Here is a 12,817-nt window from a genome sequence, read left to right as displayed (position 1 = left end):
GAGCAGTAGAAATATCCATGGTGGCCACACATTCAGGCCACATTCTCCAAACTGCTAAAGCTGACCTCTATCCCTCCACCTGCCAGCAGGCTAAACTGGAGAGGAGAGTGTGGTATAATCAGTAATCACCTGTACAACCCCAGTGACAGAGACCAGTCACAGGCTCTGCTCTCTAGGAGCCCAGACTCGTAAAGATGATCTCTAAAGACTTAGATCTTAGATCATGGCTACAAGTAAGGGCCATGGCTTCTTGTACACAGGTGTGGTCCTTTTGCGGATGGGAGAACACGGCCAGGGGAGAGGTAAAAGAAAAGGTTTCCATGTGAATTTTAACTCCACCACTGGCTTACTGTGTGACCTTGGGCAAGTCACTTACCTCTCTGAGCCTGTGCGGTAGGGATAGTGATCCATCCCTCTGAGGAGCACTGCAAAGTTTAAATGAGATACCCAGTGACAATCTCTAGACTGGGTCAGCACTCTTTAGATGCTTAACTAATGCTTCCTAGCCCTAGTCTGTGCTTTCCGGGAGGGGCCTCAGCACCCGCGCCTGCAGTGCTACATCGTATTGGTGAATGAATGAACGATAGCACTTTCTTTCACATTGCTTACTTTGCAGAATGATTCTAAGCCATAAACACTTTTCATCTCTGTTTACAAATGGGAGCCTAAGGCTCAGAGTGGTGAAGTGATTTGTCCATGGTTGCTCGGCAGTATGGCCGGGGCCAGATGCAACCCCGGGGCAGCCCACATGGGCTCTGCTCTAGAGTTCTGTCCATAAAAATGCTCACTCCACGCATGCTGGGAGAGAATCGCAGACCCCCGAGGAACCAGGAAATGATTGCCTGGCTGCCTCCCAACTCAGACTGGATTAAAGAGCAGTAACCAGATCCTGCTGGGGACGGAGGGGAAACCAAGGCGGACGGTGTGAGTGATGAGAGACGGGCTCACACATCGTGAGGAATGGGCCTCCTGTTTCCCCACATCTGGAGGGGTGTGCGGGCCTTGTTTTATTTCATTTCACTCTGCCAGAAAGATGCAGACCTCTTGGCCAGAGTTCAGAGCAGATCAGAAGGCGTGATTCAGAGCTGGGAGGGACACATGTGTGAGAAAAGATTAGCAGGAGAGGAAGAGACAAGGCCCAGGGGTGACTCAGGACAGATCAAAGCTGCAGGGCTCAGCGAGATGAGACAAGATGAGGAATCTTTTGCGGGGGTCCATGAGGCCAGGGCGGCTCTGGAGGAAAGAGGGAAACTCAGCCAGCATGGGAGACAATGCCTCAGAACCATGGGCCAGGGTAGGAAAGCGGGGTCCTGAACGGGGAACAGGAGGGAAGCTGCATCCCTGGAATGTCGATGGCTCAGGTCTCCACGGGTCAGTGTTGGGCATTGTGATGCAGCAGACAGAGCCAGGTGGTGGTGGATGCTCCAGATGCCTGTTCTGGCTCTGCCGCCTACCAGCTGTGTGACCTTGGGTAAGTCACTTCTACTCTGTGCCTTGATGAGCTCCTGAGAACCCACCATGTGTTAGACATTGCCAGGCACTGGGGACAGAGTGGTTTAGGTTGGAACCATAACATGTGTCTGTGTTGTCCACAGGTAATTATGAGAGCATCACACAGGAGCTCTTAACCATGCCTGCAAGGGCAAGGAAACTAACCTTAGACTAGAAGGATGACAAGGAGGGAGCCAGGTAAAGAAGAGGAAGAGCAGTGTTCCAGGATGAGAGAACAGCAAGTACAAAGGCCTAGTGGCTAGAGAAAGCAAAGCATGTGTGAGGAATATATAGAGGTCTGCATAGGTGGAGGGCCAGAGATGCAGCCAGGGAGGTAGGCAGGGCCAGCTTCTGGAGAGCCTTGTGGGCCACTATGACCCTGGATATCCTCAGGACATCCAAATCACAGGAATGGTGAGACCCACCTGAAGAGGGGTCTTAGGACCAGAATGCCCAAGTTCAAATTTTAGCATCATATCCCACTGGGAATATGTAACTATACAAGCCACTTAGTTACCTCGATTTCCTCATCTATAAATTAGGAGTACCAGTACTTACCTCACAGATTGTTATGATTATTAAGTGGATTAATACATATCAAGTGCTTAAACTAGTGCCCAGTATACAGTAAGCACTCAATAAGTACTGATTATTGTTGTTGGGATACTGTACCTAATGCTATCAGCAGATTGCCTGGCATCTCAAACAGTTTTCTCCTCTGAAACTTCCTGTCTAGGCAACCTTCCTACTCTGACTTCATCCTCAGGGCCTGGCCTTTCCCTATTCCCCTGCATCCTTGGAGAGCTGTGGCTGGAAGGGGGATGGCTGGTCACAAATGAAGGCTAAGGCCAGTGGATCCTGAGTGTGGCCATTTCCTGGGACCAACCTCCCACCTCCATCTTCACCATGTCTGAAGCTGACTCAAGTCCCCCAGTAAATGGATCAGAATAAGGGGCAGGCTTGAGGTGAGAAGATCCCCACGGCAGGCTCAGAGGGAAATGGTTTACACAGCACTTCTGCAAGGCGGATAGAATCCTCCCATTGTCTGTGAATCCCCTCTCTGGGACTGGGGTTGTTATTTTTGTTTTATAGATAAAGGAACAGAGAAGGGAAGTGATTTGCCCAAAGCCACACAGAAGCTGGATGCCAGGCTGGGACTCAAAGCCAGGATCAAGAGGTGCAAAGGGACTAGGTCACAGATGGTCTCAACGGCTCTGCCAAGGCCCCTGCTGCCTCTTCAGTGCCCCCGCCCACCCACTCACTCTCACCACTGGCCCACTTCACACAGAGCCATCACAACCCATTCAGCATTCCTCACAATCACCAGCCCACCCTCTCAAGCCTTAGGCATTACCCCAGTGCTTACCTAAAGCCGCCACGCCCAGACTGGACAATACTAGGAAGACAGCACCTCCTCCAAGAAGTCTTCCTTGTTCTTTACTCTGCACATCTACCCCTGGCTGGATCGAGGGTCCTCTCAGCCTTCTCTACCTCCCCTGATCATCACTTTGACTGTGAGTTGCCTTCATCTTTTACCTACAGCACCAAGAGCTCCCTGAGAGCAGGCACAGGAGCTGCCTCATCTGGTTTCCCTTGTCCAGCTGGCCCGCTGGAGGCTGAAAGATCATGTGGACCAGAACTGAGTTGTTTCAGCGAAGGCTCCAGAGATGTCAGAGAGCCCAGCCAGGAACAGCAGTGCTTCCTTTCTCACCCACAACTGACCACAGATGTATGCATGAGTCCAGCCGAGTCCAGAGAACTTTCCAGCTCAACTATAGGTTTGCGAGCAATAATAAAAACTTATCGTTTTACACGTCTGGATTTGGGGATTATTTGTTACACAACAATAGCTACCTGATAGAAACACATGAATAAATGACTGGAAATAAATGTATGACAAACATAGTGGTAAAGGAAGGAGGGATGGAATGCCAGCCTCCTGGTACTCTCACCTTATACACGTCATGGCTGCCCAGAATAGCATCGAACAGTGTATAGAGGTCGTTGAGCAAGCCCACTACCTCAATGGGCTCACTCAGAGCTGAGATGGTAGTAAAACCCACAATGTCACTGAAGTAAATGGTAACCTGGTCAAAGTACTCCGGCTCCACAGTCACCCCCATTTTCAGAGCTTTGGCCACAGACCTGGAGGGATGGGAAGGGTCAGAGTCACAAGGTAGGAGGACCCCCTTTCCACAGTTTGCAGATAAGGGAGAGATATTTGGGGGAAATCCTGGGTTGAGGGTCAGGGGATCTGGGACAGGCCTGCTGGTGTGCTGGCCTGCGGGTTATACCTGTCCCTCTCTGGACATTATTACTTCCTCTGAAGTGAGATGGGGGACATTATACCCTCTCCTTGGCACCCACGGGAGTGAAGTCGGAGAAATTCAATTCTCGTGTGCCCAGCACAGTGTCTAAAGCATAGAAAGGCTTTAGGAAAATATGTTGGGTAAGTAAACAATGAATGAATCAAATGAACTCATGGAACCCAGATTTACTGAGCACCTACTACATCCAGGTCCCATGCTTAGAGCTACTGAGGCTAGAGACACAATCGAGTCCTAAGAGGCCACTCACAGAGGGAGCATCTGAGAGAGCAGCTTTTCCGTCTTCTGCCTCTCTAGCTCCAGTTCCTCAGTTCGCTCTTGAATCAAGTCCTCCAGGTTCTGGGAATACTTCTCCAACATCCGCAGCATAGAGTCGGCAACACTGGTTTTCTTGCCTTGGTTGATGCTTTTGAACTGAAGATGGAACAAAAATCCAAACTTATCCATGAAAGTCAGCACATTCAGCCTGCGGCTTAGGAGTCTAGGCTACAGGAATGAACCAGACCCAGTCCTTGCCTGGAGGAGCTGGGTTATTGGGGACCGGGTATGTAATAGATGAGATGGCAGCTCTGACAAGGGAAAGCACAGAAAACTGGGAAGAAGAATGGGTTAGTTCTGTGTGGGGTGAGCAAAGAGAACTTTAAAAAAGAGCCTGAGTCCAGTACAGCATTATTGCTAAGGAACACTAACCCGACTGCATCGATTCTCACAACCACACTGTGGAAAGGCATTCTTTGCTCCTCTCAAAGATGGATGGATGGATGGATGGATGGATGGATGGATGGATGGATGGATGGATGGATGGATGGATGGATCAGTCACGTCACTAGGTAATAGATGGATGGATGGATGAATAAGTAGATGGATAGATGGGTGGATAGACAGGTAGAAAGAATATGTGTAGATTACATAATAATGTATTTCTACCTCTCTATTTCTCCCTGTATTCCAAAAACAAATTTTAAGTAGTAAGAAAAATAAAGCAATGCCACAAAATAAAATAATACATATATAAGGACATTGAGACCAAAGGAGAGTAAAGGTTTAAAAAAGAAACTAATCTAGAAGTGCAGTCTATTTGCAAAATGCGTGCTAGAATGTGGTCACAAGTTCAGATATGAGCTTCCTAGCAACAAAGCAAAGAGGGATATATAGATTACAATACCCATGGCATCCATGAGACAATAGACCATTAAACTAGTTGCTCAAAACAAACACAACTACTGCTGGCACTGAGTAGAGAGAATTGCCTCTCTTAGGTCTTTGTATGAGGACATCCACGTGTGGTTATAAATCTTACCTTCAATAACTACCTGACAACCTCTCCTTGACAACATTCTGCTGTGGCTGGCTGGAAAGGGGAGGCACAAAGATGTCACCTCAAGCTTGATGCGTTGGCCTTGTGGGAGCCATTAACCAGTTCAGTCAGGCCCACTCACTCCATTGCCCCACAAACTCGTACAGACTTGCCTCACCCCTCCTGCTGCAGTCCCCAAGGCAGGCCTGGGGCCCCCAGCCCTCCTCACATCTTCCACTCTCTCTGCAGGGAACCAGTGTGGCTCCACAGCCACAAATGGCCTTTCTGCTCTGGTGCCAGGAGGCCCAGTACAGGTTTGCTCTGCAGAAAGACAAACCCAGGTTTGGACTCCAGTGTCACCTTCCGCTCTCTCAGCTACTTTGAGCAAATCCCCTTACCTCTCTGTGCCTCAGTTTCTCTCCTGTAAAGCCCAAGTGATAACAATGCTTCTTTGGAGGACTATCACAAAGATTAAATGAAATCAGCACAGCACTTAGCACAGGGCTTGGCACTCAGGAACTCAGCCAGTGTCCCTAGCACCTGGAGTTCTGAAAAAGCTTTCCTTAGAGCAGGGTCCCCAATCCTTGGGCTGCATCCCAGTTCTGGTCCATAGCCTGTTAGGAACTGGTCTGCACAGCAAGAGGTGAGAGGCAGGCAAGTCAGCAAAGCCTCATCTGTATTTGTAGCCACTCCCTGGTAGTAGCATCACCACCTCAGCTCCACCTCAGATCATCAGGCATTAGATTCTCATAGGAGCACCGGTCCCTGGTGCCAAAACGGTTGGGGACCACTGCCTCAGAGGAAGGACTTCAGGCTCCACCCTCAGGGATGATGGTATTGGCCCATTGTCCTCTTTTTGCATGGGGTTCTGGACCCCAGGGGTAGCATGGAGCTCCCCCTGGGCAAAGCTAAGTGAACTGATCAGTTATTTCTTGTGAACACCAGGCTCCACTGGAAAGCACTGACCTGGGTGTAGATCTGGTCCAGGCTGGGTCTGTGCTCCGGAGCCTCTTCCCAGCACTGCTCCATCAGCTGGATGCATGCGGGTGGCCCATGGTCAGGGGACACCAGTGGCCGGCACAGGGGAGGGGGCGATGCCACCTTTCTGATGATTTCTACAATAAACATGATGTGGGTGGTGGGCTTGAAGTTCCCAGGAGGGTTCATGGGAGGGGGATGTCCTGGGTTCCTGAGAGGGAGGGCAGGTAGGTGTGTAGGGGTACAGGGATCAGGCCTTGAAGCTACTCCTTGGCCCCTGCTCCGGGCCCCAGCGCATCCTGCCCAGTAGACCCAGGATTATTGCTTTCCTGGGTTCACCCCATGGTGTGGCCAAGAAAAGGGTCTAAGGAAAAGGGTCTCAGGTCTCAGGAAAGGGTCTACCTCAGGTATAGCTGGGAAAGTGGGGTTTGAATTCTGGGTCGGCCACCACCTTTCTGTGAGGTGGTGAACAAGGCAGTGACTTCTCTGCGCCTCCGTCTCCCCATCCCTGACATGAGCTTAATAAACTGCCTTCCTGAGAGGGGCAGGGAAGGAGGAGGCGATGGATGTTGTTAGATGCCTGGCACCCAGCAGTCTCTCCACGTCACCCAGACCCTAAAACAACGGTTGCCGTTCTGCTGCCGGTGACGCCCACCTGGCTCTTTTCACCAGCCCTGCCTCCTGGAGACTTTCTGGGGCCAATCCCCTACAAGTGTGAAGCAAAACTATCTGCTTATTATCATCACCATCATTATTTTCCCAAGACAACCAGCCCTGCCATGAACCTTCTTGTCCCCACTTCATATGATAAAGGCCACCAAAGTCGAGGTCAGATAGATTAGTGTTTTCGTTCTGGCTCTGCCATTTGCTATCACTCTGTGCCTCTGTCTCCCCACCTAACAATGGCTGGAAATGACTCTCATCTCAGGAGTCTGTGGGGGAGCCAGGGGTGCTGAGAGATTCACAAAGACACTGGGAGGAAGAAGGGCTGGGTCTCAAGCTCAGGCTTTCAGCAGAGTAGGATGGAGATTATCCATTTACCTTCTGCACAAGTCATATCACCTCTCTGAGCCTCAGTTTCTTCATTGATGAAAGGGGCATAATAATAGCACAGACCTCATAGCGCTGTTATGAGGCATCTCTTCCGAGGAGGGCTGGAATCCTCCTCTCCTGAATGAGGAGGTGGGCGTGCTTGGAGCCAATGAGGAGAAGATTCTTTCTGGATTTTAATCTCCTCCCCATCTCTTCGTTGGCCTCCTTGTCAAGGGTAGTGCCTGTGTCACTGTCCCATTTTACAGACAGGGTAACTGAGGTTCCTGGGGGTGAAGTAGGTCACCCACAGCCACAAGGCTGCTAGAAAGCAAAATCTAGAACTGAGCCAGATCAGCTCCTGACCTGCAGGATTTCCTCCACCCAGAGGTTCCAGGCCTACAGGCATCAGACCTGAGGGCCCCGACTAAAGGGTCTGAAAGCTGTATGAGCTCAAAGGAGTGTGAGCAGATGGAACCAATAACACATTGTGCACACACTTTTTCAAAAGTATTCAGATGCTGTTGTGATGAATAAAATACTATTTCAAAGTGTGCTGATTTCAGAGCAGATTTTGTCTTTGGGTATTTTCAAATAGTAGCATGTGAGGCTCCAATCTTTGTTGACATTGAAATGGAGTTCTCATATGCGAACATGCTGGGAACCACTGGCCCAGGCCAGGTGGGGCCTCGTGTTCTCCCACTGTGCCAGGCCCGCTATCCACACCCCATGCATTACAGTGACTGATGGGCCCTGCTGTCAGCTGAGGGAGGAGGCTGTACATCCAGCTCCATGGGGAAGATGCTCCTTGGGTGACAGACACCAAGAGATATTAGGGCGTGAGGACTAAGCTTGGATCAGGGGACTTTTCTCCAAATCCCAGACCCCCTGCTTCCCACTGCGAAGTCCCTTCTTCTCTCTGAGCCCCTGAAAAGAGTACATTTACCCAACTCACAGGGTGATGCAATGGAGTAATGCATATGAAAGCTGGGGGAACCGCGAGATGTTATTTCTAACAGGATCTGCTTCTAAGCAGGAGAGTCAGGAGAGAACTCGAGATCCCATTAGCACAACCCTAAAACCACTGAGGCAGATATTTATTGGGTGCCCATCATGAGCCAGGCACTTAGTCTAAAGCATTTCACTGAATCCTCACAATTACTCTGGGAGCCAGGCATGATGGTTCTCATTTTATAGATGAGGAAACTGAGGATCAGAGCACTAAAGGGATTTATTCAAAGTCATGAGGTGAATTGGTATAGAGCTGGGGTTAGGTGTCCCCCAGCACCTATGCTTTTAACATTTTTCTCCCTGAGACCAGGGAAAGCAGCCCAGGAAGTAGTAGGCTGTGGTCTGACAGCCTGACCCAAGGGGTGGCCATGGGGTTCCAGGCTTGGTCCCTGCACCTAAAGCCAGCTGGGGCCCCAGCCTGAAGGGGCATGCACTGGTGGCATGGTTTGCAGGCCCCATTTGGTTGGTCTTCCCTCTCTCAGTGGGCAGATGGTGGGGATAGACAGTTGAGTAGTGTTGAACAAATGGCCTGAAAACCCTACCTCCTTCTCACTCCTCCACCTCATAAATTTGGGTCTAGAATGCTCATTATTCACTGTGCTGTGCTTTGATGGAGAAAGGAAATGGGTTAGGCCTCCCCATGAGTTAAAAATTATCTCCTAGGGGTGCGAGGGGATGGTGGGTTGGGTTCCCCCACTGCCCTGCACTGTGGGCTGAGATGACAGGGTTCCTGTGGGGACAGGTCCCTTGGAACTGAACAGAGGCAGGAGGGGCACACCTAGAAGAGCAGCCTGTGGTCCTGGATGCCCTGACAGAAAACACGGAAGGCGAGAAAATGTTTCTGCAAATGGCCCTGGCACTGGGTCGGAAGAGAGAAAATATTTAAGACCAGGAGATGATAGGGAAGGTGTGAGTAATCATCCTGTACTCCCAAAAGCGTGGGGACAGAGATGCTCTTGAAGGAACCCCACCCGGAGAGAGAACCAAACTCCCAACGCTGAGCAACCCGGCCACAGCAGATGTGGGTCGGATGTCTGGTACATCTTCGATTCTCATTTTAAAGATGAGAAAACTGAGGCTCAGAGAGGGTAAGCGATTTGTGTAAGGTCACAGAGTAAGTAAGTGATACAACTGGGGAAGAATTGAGGTCTGTATAGACACAGAGGCTGTGCTGGGCAGTGGGGTGGTTAGGGCATAAGCATCTGAACATGTGGCAGTGACACTGGGAGAGACAGAAAAGGGTTGAGGCTTTCACCCAGAAACCGATATCTCTAGCCCTGAGGTGTTCAGCTGCCATTTTGGCAGAGTGGCTGAAGGCTGCCTGGCTGAAACCAAAGAAACCCAATTTTTGTGGTCAAAACAGACAAGTGTATCTGTGTAGTTATTTTCAGGCCCAGATTTCCTGATGGTCACAGAGTTCCCCGACTATGTGCAGACTCCTACCAGGGACAGGCCAAGGAAGGATGAGGAGGATTCCGTACCTTCTGCTGAGAGCCCTGAAGAACCATAGGGTGGCCCTCGAGTCAGCACCTCCTGCAGGATGATGCCAATGCTGAAGACGTCTCCTTTGAGGGTGCCCTTGCCGGGGTCCCGCAGCAGCTCTGGAGCCGTCCATAGCAGCTCTGCAATCACAGGGCACGTCCACACAACGTCACCCACTGACCACCCAAGGCGGGCCAAGCTAGGCAGGCGCTTCGAATGTGTTGTGTCACTGCCCTCTACCCACAGCACTGGGGGAGGTAGGCTCCTCGCCACTTACAGATAAGTGGCCTGTGGCTCAGAGAGGAAACGCCATCATCTTCAGGTCACACCACAGGAGGTGCCAAAAGATGGGAGATCTTCCCCTCTCCTCCTGCCTCAGAACCTACTGGCAGCCCCCTGCCCACCCTGAGCTGACCTTCTGGGACTGGCCGGGGGCGGGGAGCCCGCTGAGTGTCCAGGAGCTCTGCATAACCATGGTCCGTGACCTTTAGCACAAAGCGGCCATCCACCACACAGTTTCGGGACTTGAGGCGGCCATGAGGGAAACGTTGATGGTGCAGATACCGCACGCCCTAGGGTGGACATAGGAGGGGCCTCTGGTCCTCTCAGAATTCCCTCAGGTCCCAGAAAGCTTTCCTGCCTCCCCTCACCTTTTGCCACACTGTTCAGATTTTCCTCAGACAAAATGGAAAGAGTTTGGGTCTGGGAATTCTGAGCATCTCTTGTCTCCCTGAACTCCCCACCCCCACCCCCACAACTCCAGGCCCAGGGGAGGGCTCTCACTTGGATCAAATCCAGCAGCAGGGAGGCCTTGAAGGTCCAGTCCAGCCGCAGAGCCTCATTCCGCAGCAGGTCCTCCAGGCTGCCTCGGGTACAATGCTCCAGCACCAGAGCACTGATCCCAGGGGCCGTGAAGAAGCCCAGGCAGGCGGCAACATTATCATGCCGCAGCTCTCGCATCTGCTGGGGCAGTGAGCACCTTAGTAGCCCCCAGGGGTCTCTTGGAGGCTGGACTAGGTGCAGTCAGCATCTGGACCTTCAGTAGTTAGCACCCAGCACAGGGCTGAGCACAGAGAGGCATCGGAAATAATGGATGGATGAATGGATGGATGGATGGATGGATGGATGGATGGATGGATGGATGGATGGATGGATGAATGGGTAGGTGGCTGGATGGATGGATGAGCAGGTGAGTGGGCAGATGGAAGGATGGATGAATGGGTGAGTGGAAGCAGCATAGATGAATAAGTGAATGAGCTGTAAGCAATTTCACAGTACAGGGATCTAAGCCTGTTTCCCAACCTAAGTGGCGCCATGGACCTGGAAACTGTCAATTCTTTCTCCAAGACTCAGAGACTGATGAGGAAAAGAAAAGGTGCAGGAGGGATCATGTCCAAGCAGAAAGCAGCCTCCCTGATAGCTGACCAACAGGTCAGAGAACTCGAACCCAATGAGCGATGCCAGTATTTGCCCAAGCAGGAAAGATGGAACCTCACAAAAACGTTTGGGGGTCATCTAAGAGGGGAAGACCTAGTTATCCTCACGCATAGAGAGTCACACGCATATTAACATATGTGATGAGGTAAGAATGGCCTCAAATCCTTTGGCACTCTTATCAAGAGGTGGGGACTCTGTTCCCTCCCTTTGAATCTGAGCATGCTCTGTGACACTGTGACCAATAGAACATGGTAGAAATGCGAGTTTCTGGTCTGGGTTTAGAAGACTGGCAGCCTCTATTTTCTGTCTCTTGTTGTCCTCTCTGTTGGAGCCCTGAATGGCCATAAGAAGTCTCCCTACCCAGAGTCACCACACTGGAGAGATGACATGAAGAAGCCCTGAGACTGCACAGAGTGGGGAGACAGGTCCAGCGGAGCCCACTCTTCCAATTGCCCTGCCAAAGCCCTGAGCATGAGAGTGAAGCCACGGAGGCCCTTTGGACCGGGGGTCAGCAAATTTTTCTGTAAAAGTTCAGATGGTAAAAATTTGTGGGTCATACAGTCTTTGTCACAAATACCCACCTCTGCTGTTGTAGGGCAAAAGTAGCAGAGACAAAACATGAACAAATGAGCATGGTTGTGTTCTAATAAAACTTTATGAAAATAGGCAGTGAGCCTGATATGGCCCATGGGCCATAGTTTGCCAACCTCTGACAGCCTGTTTATAAGCTGAATACACTGAGTGATCCCTGACAATGCCAAGTAGAACTGAAAAATTGCCCAGTGAGCTCTGCGCAAATTTCCTACCTTCAAAATTGTAAGATATTATAAAATCATTTGGGAGAGTATTGAGAGTTGTTGCTTTAAGACACTACATTTTGGGGTAAGTTGTTACACAGTCATAGAGAACCAGAAGAGCATATCGAAAGGTCTGAGAAGTTCTATCGCTAACCTAAGCAATTTCCAAACTTGTTTGATCACATGTAGGGCCTTTTCTTTTAAGAAACGTCTACACGCGTTGGTTGTAAGACGCCCACTGGGAAATGTCTAACCTAACCTCCAGTCACTGAATCTCTACCAACCTGACTTCAGAAAGTGGCGACATTGGAAATAATAATGCAATTCATCATTTATCAAAGGCACGCTACTTTCCAAGGGCAGTGCTAGGTTATTTTGTATACTGTCTCCAATCCTCAGAATCCCCCTGCGTGGTTTCATTAGCTCCATTTTACAGGAAAGCTACGTGCCCTATGGAGGCATAATTCCATCTGGGACCTTTCTGACGCAAATCCTGTGCTCTGTACTCCACTCTACAGTGCCTCTCAGGATGGTGACAATCTCAGGGATGAAGGGGTTTATGATATTAGAGATGACAAGTGACTGAAACCCCCAGGAAAAGGAACCGTGTCTCTCCTCTTTATAGCTGTCTCTCCCAAACCCAGAACATGGCCTGGCACACAAGTGGTGCTCGATGAATAGTGACTAAGTAGGTAAATGGGTGGAGGCATGGAGGTATTAATTATGCATGTGGTGATACTGGTGGGGGAGACTGTGCCTCTGGTGGTTATGGCAATAAATCTGTTGGGGTGGTGACATGACTTTAGGTATGCTGGTGTGTGATAGTGACAGTGATGGTGTATGACTGCGATCAAGGTGTGACAGTGGGGAAGCGACCATGATGACAGGAAGGACTTCCTTTCTAAAGCTAGACGCTTCCACATTGAGTAGGAACCTATCCAGACCAGTGGGGGTCTCCTCACAGCACC

The 12,817-nt window shown here is 50.4% G+C and overlaps 1 protein-coding gene across 1 annotated transcript in view; it reads right to left on the bottom strand.

Annotated features, from left to right (window-relative positions):
• LOC105297649 (olfactory guanylyl cyclase GC-D-like) overlaps positions 1-12,817 on the bottom strand; it is a 34,709-nt gene that overhangs the window by 10,375 nt on the left and 11,517 nt on the right. Inside the window, exons 9-14 of the mRNA XM_011368433.2 lie at positions 10,399-10,575; positions 10,031-10,187; positions 9,615-9,755; positions 6,082-6,230; positions 4,069-4,232; positions 3,444-3,636 (exon numbers count right to left, since the gene is read on the bottom strand). Of these exons, the coding sequence (XP_011366735.1) occupies positions 3,444-3,636; positions 4,069-4,232; positions 6,082-6,230; positions 9,615-9,755; positions 10,031-10,187; positions 10,399-10,575 (981 nt within the window). The remainder of the gene's footprint in view (positions 1-3,443; positions 3,637-4,068; positions 4,233-6,081; positions 6,231-9,614; positions 9,756-10,030; positions 10,188-10,398; positions 10,576-12,817) is intronic.

This window comes from Pteropus vampyrus, unplaced genomic scaffold, assembly GCF_000151845.1.
Source record: "Pteropus vampyrus isolate Shadow unplaced genomic scaffold, Pvam_2.0 Scaffold141, whole genome shotgun sequence".
Classification (NCBI taxonomy): domain Eukaryota; kingdom Metazoa; phylum Chordata; class Mammalia; order Chiroptera; family Pteropodidae; genus Pteropus; species Pteropus vampyrus.
Note: the sequence above shows the minus strand (reverse complement) of the source record. Positions and strands in the feature narration are given on the sequence as shown.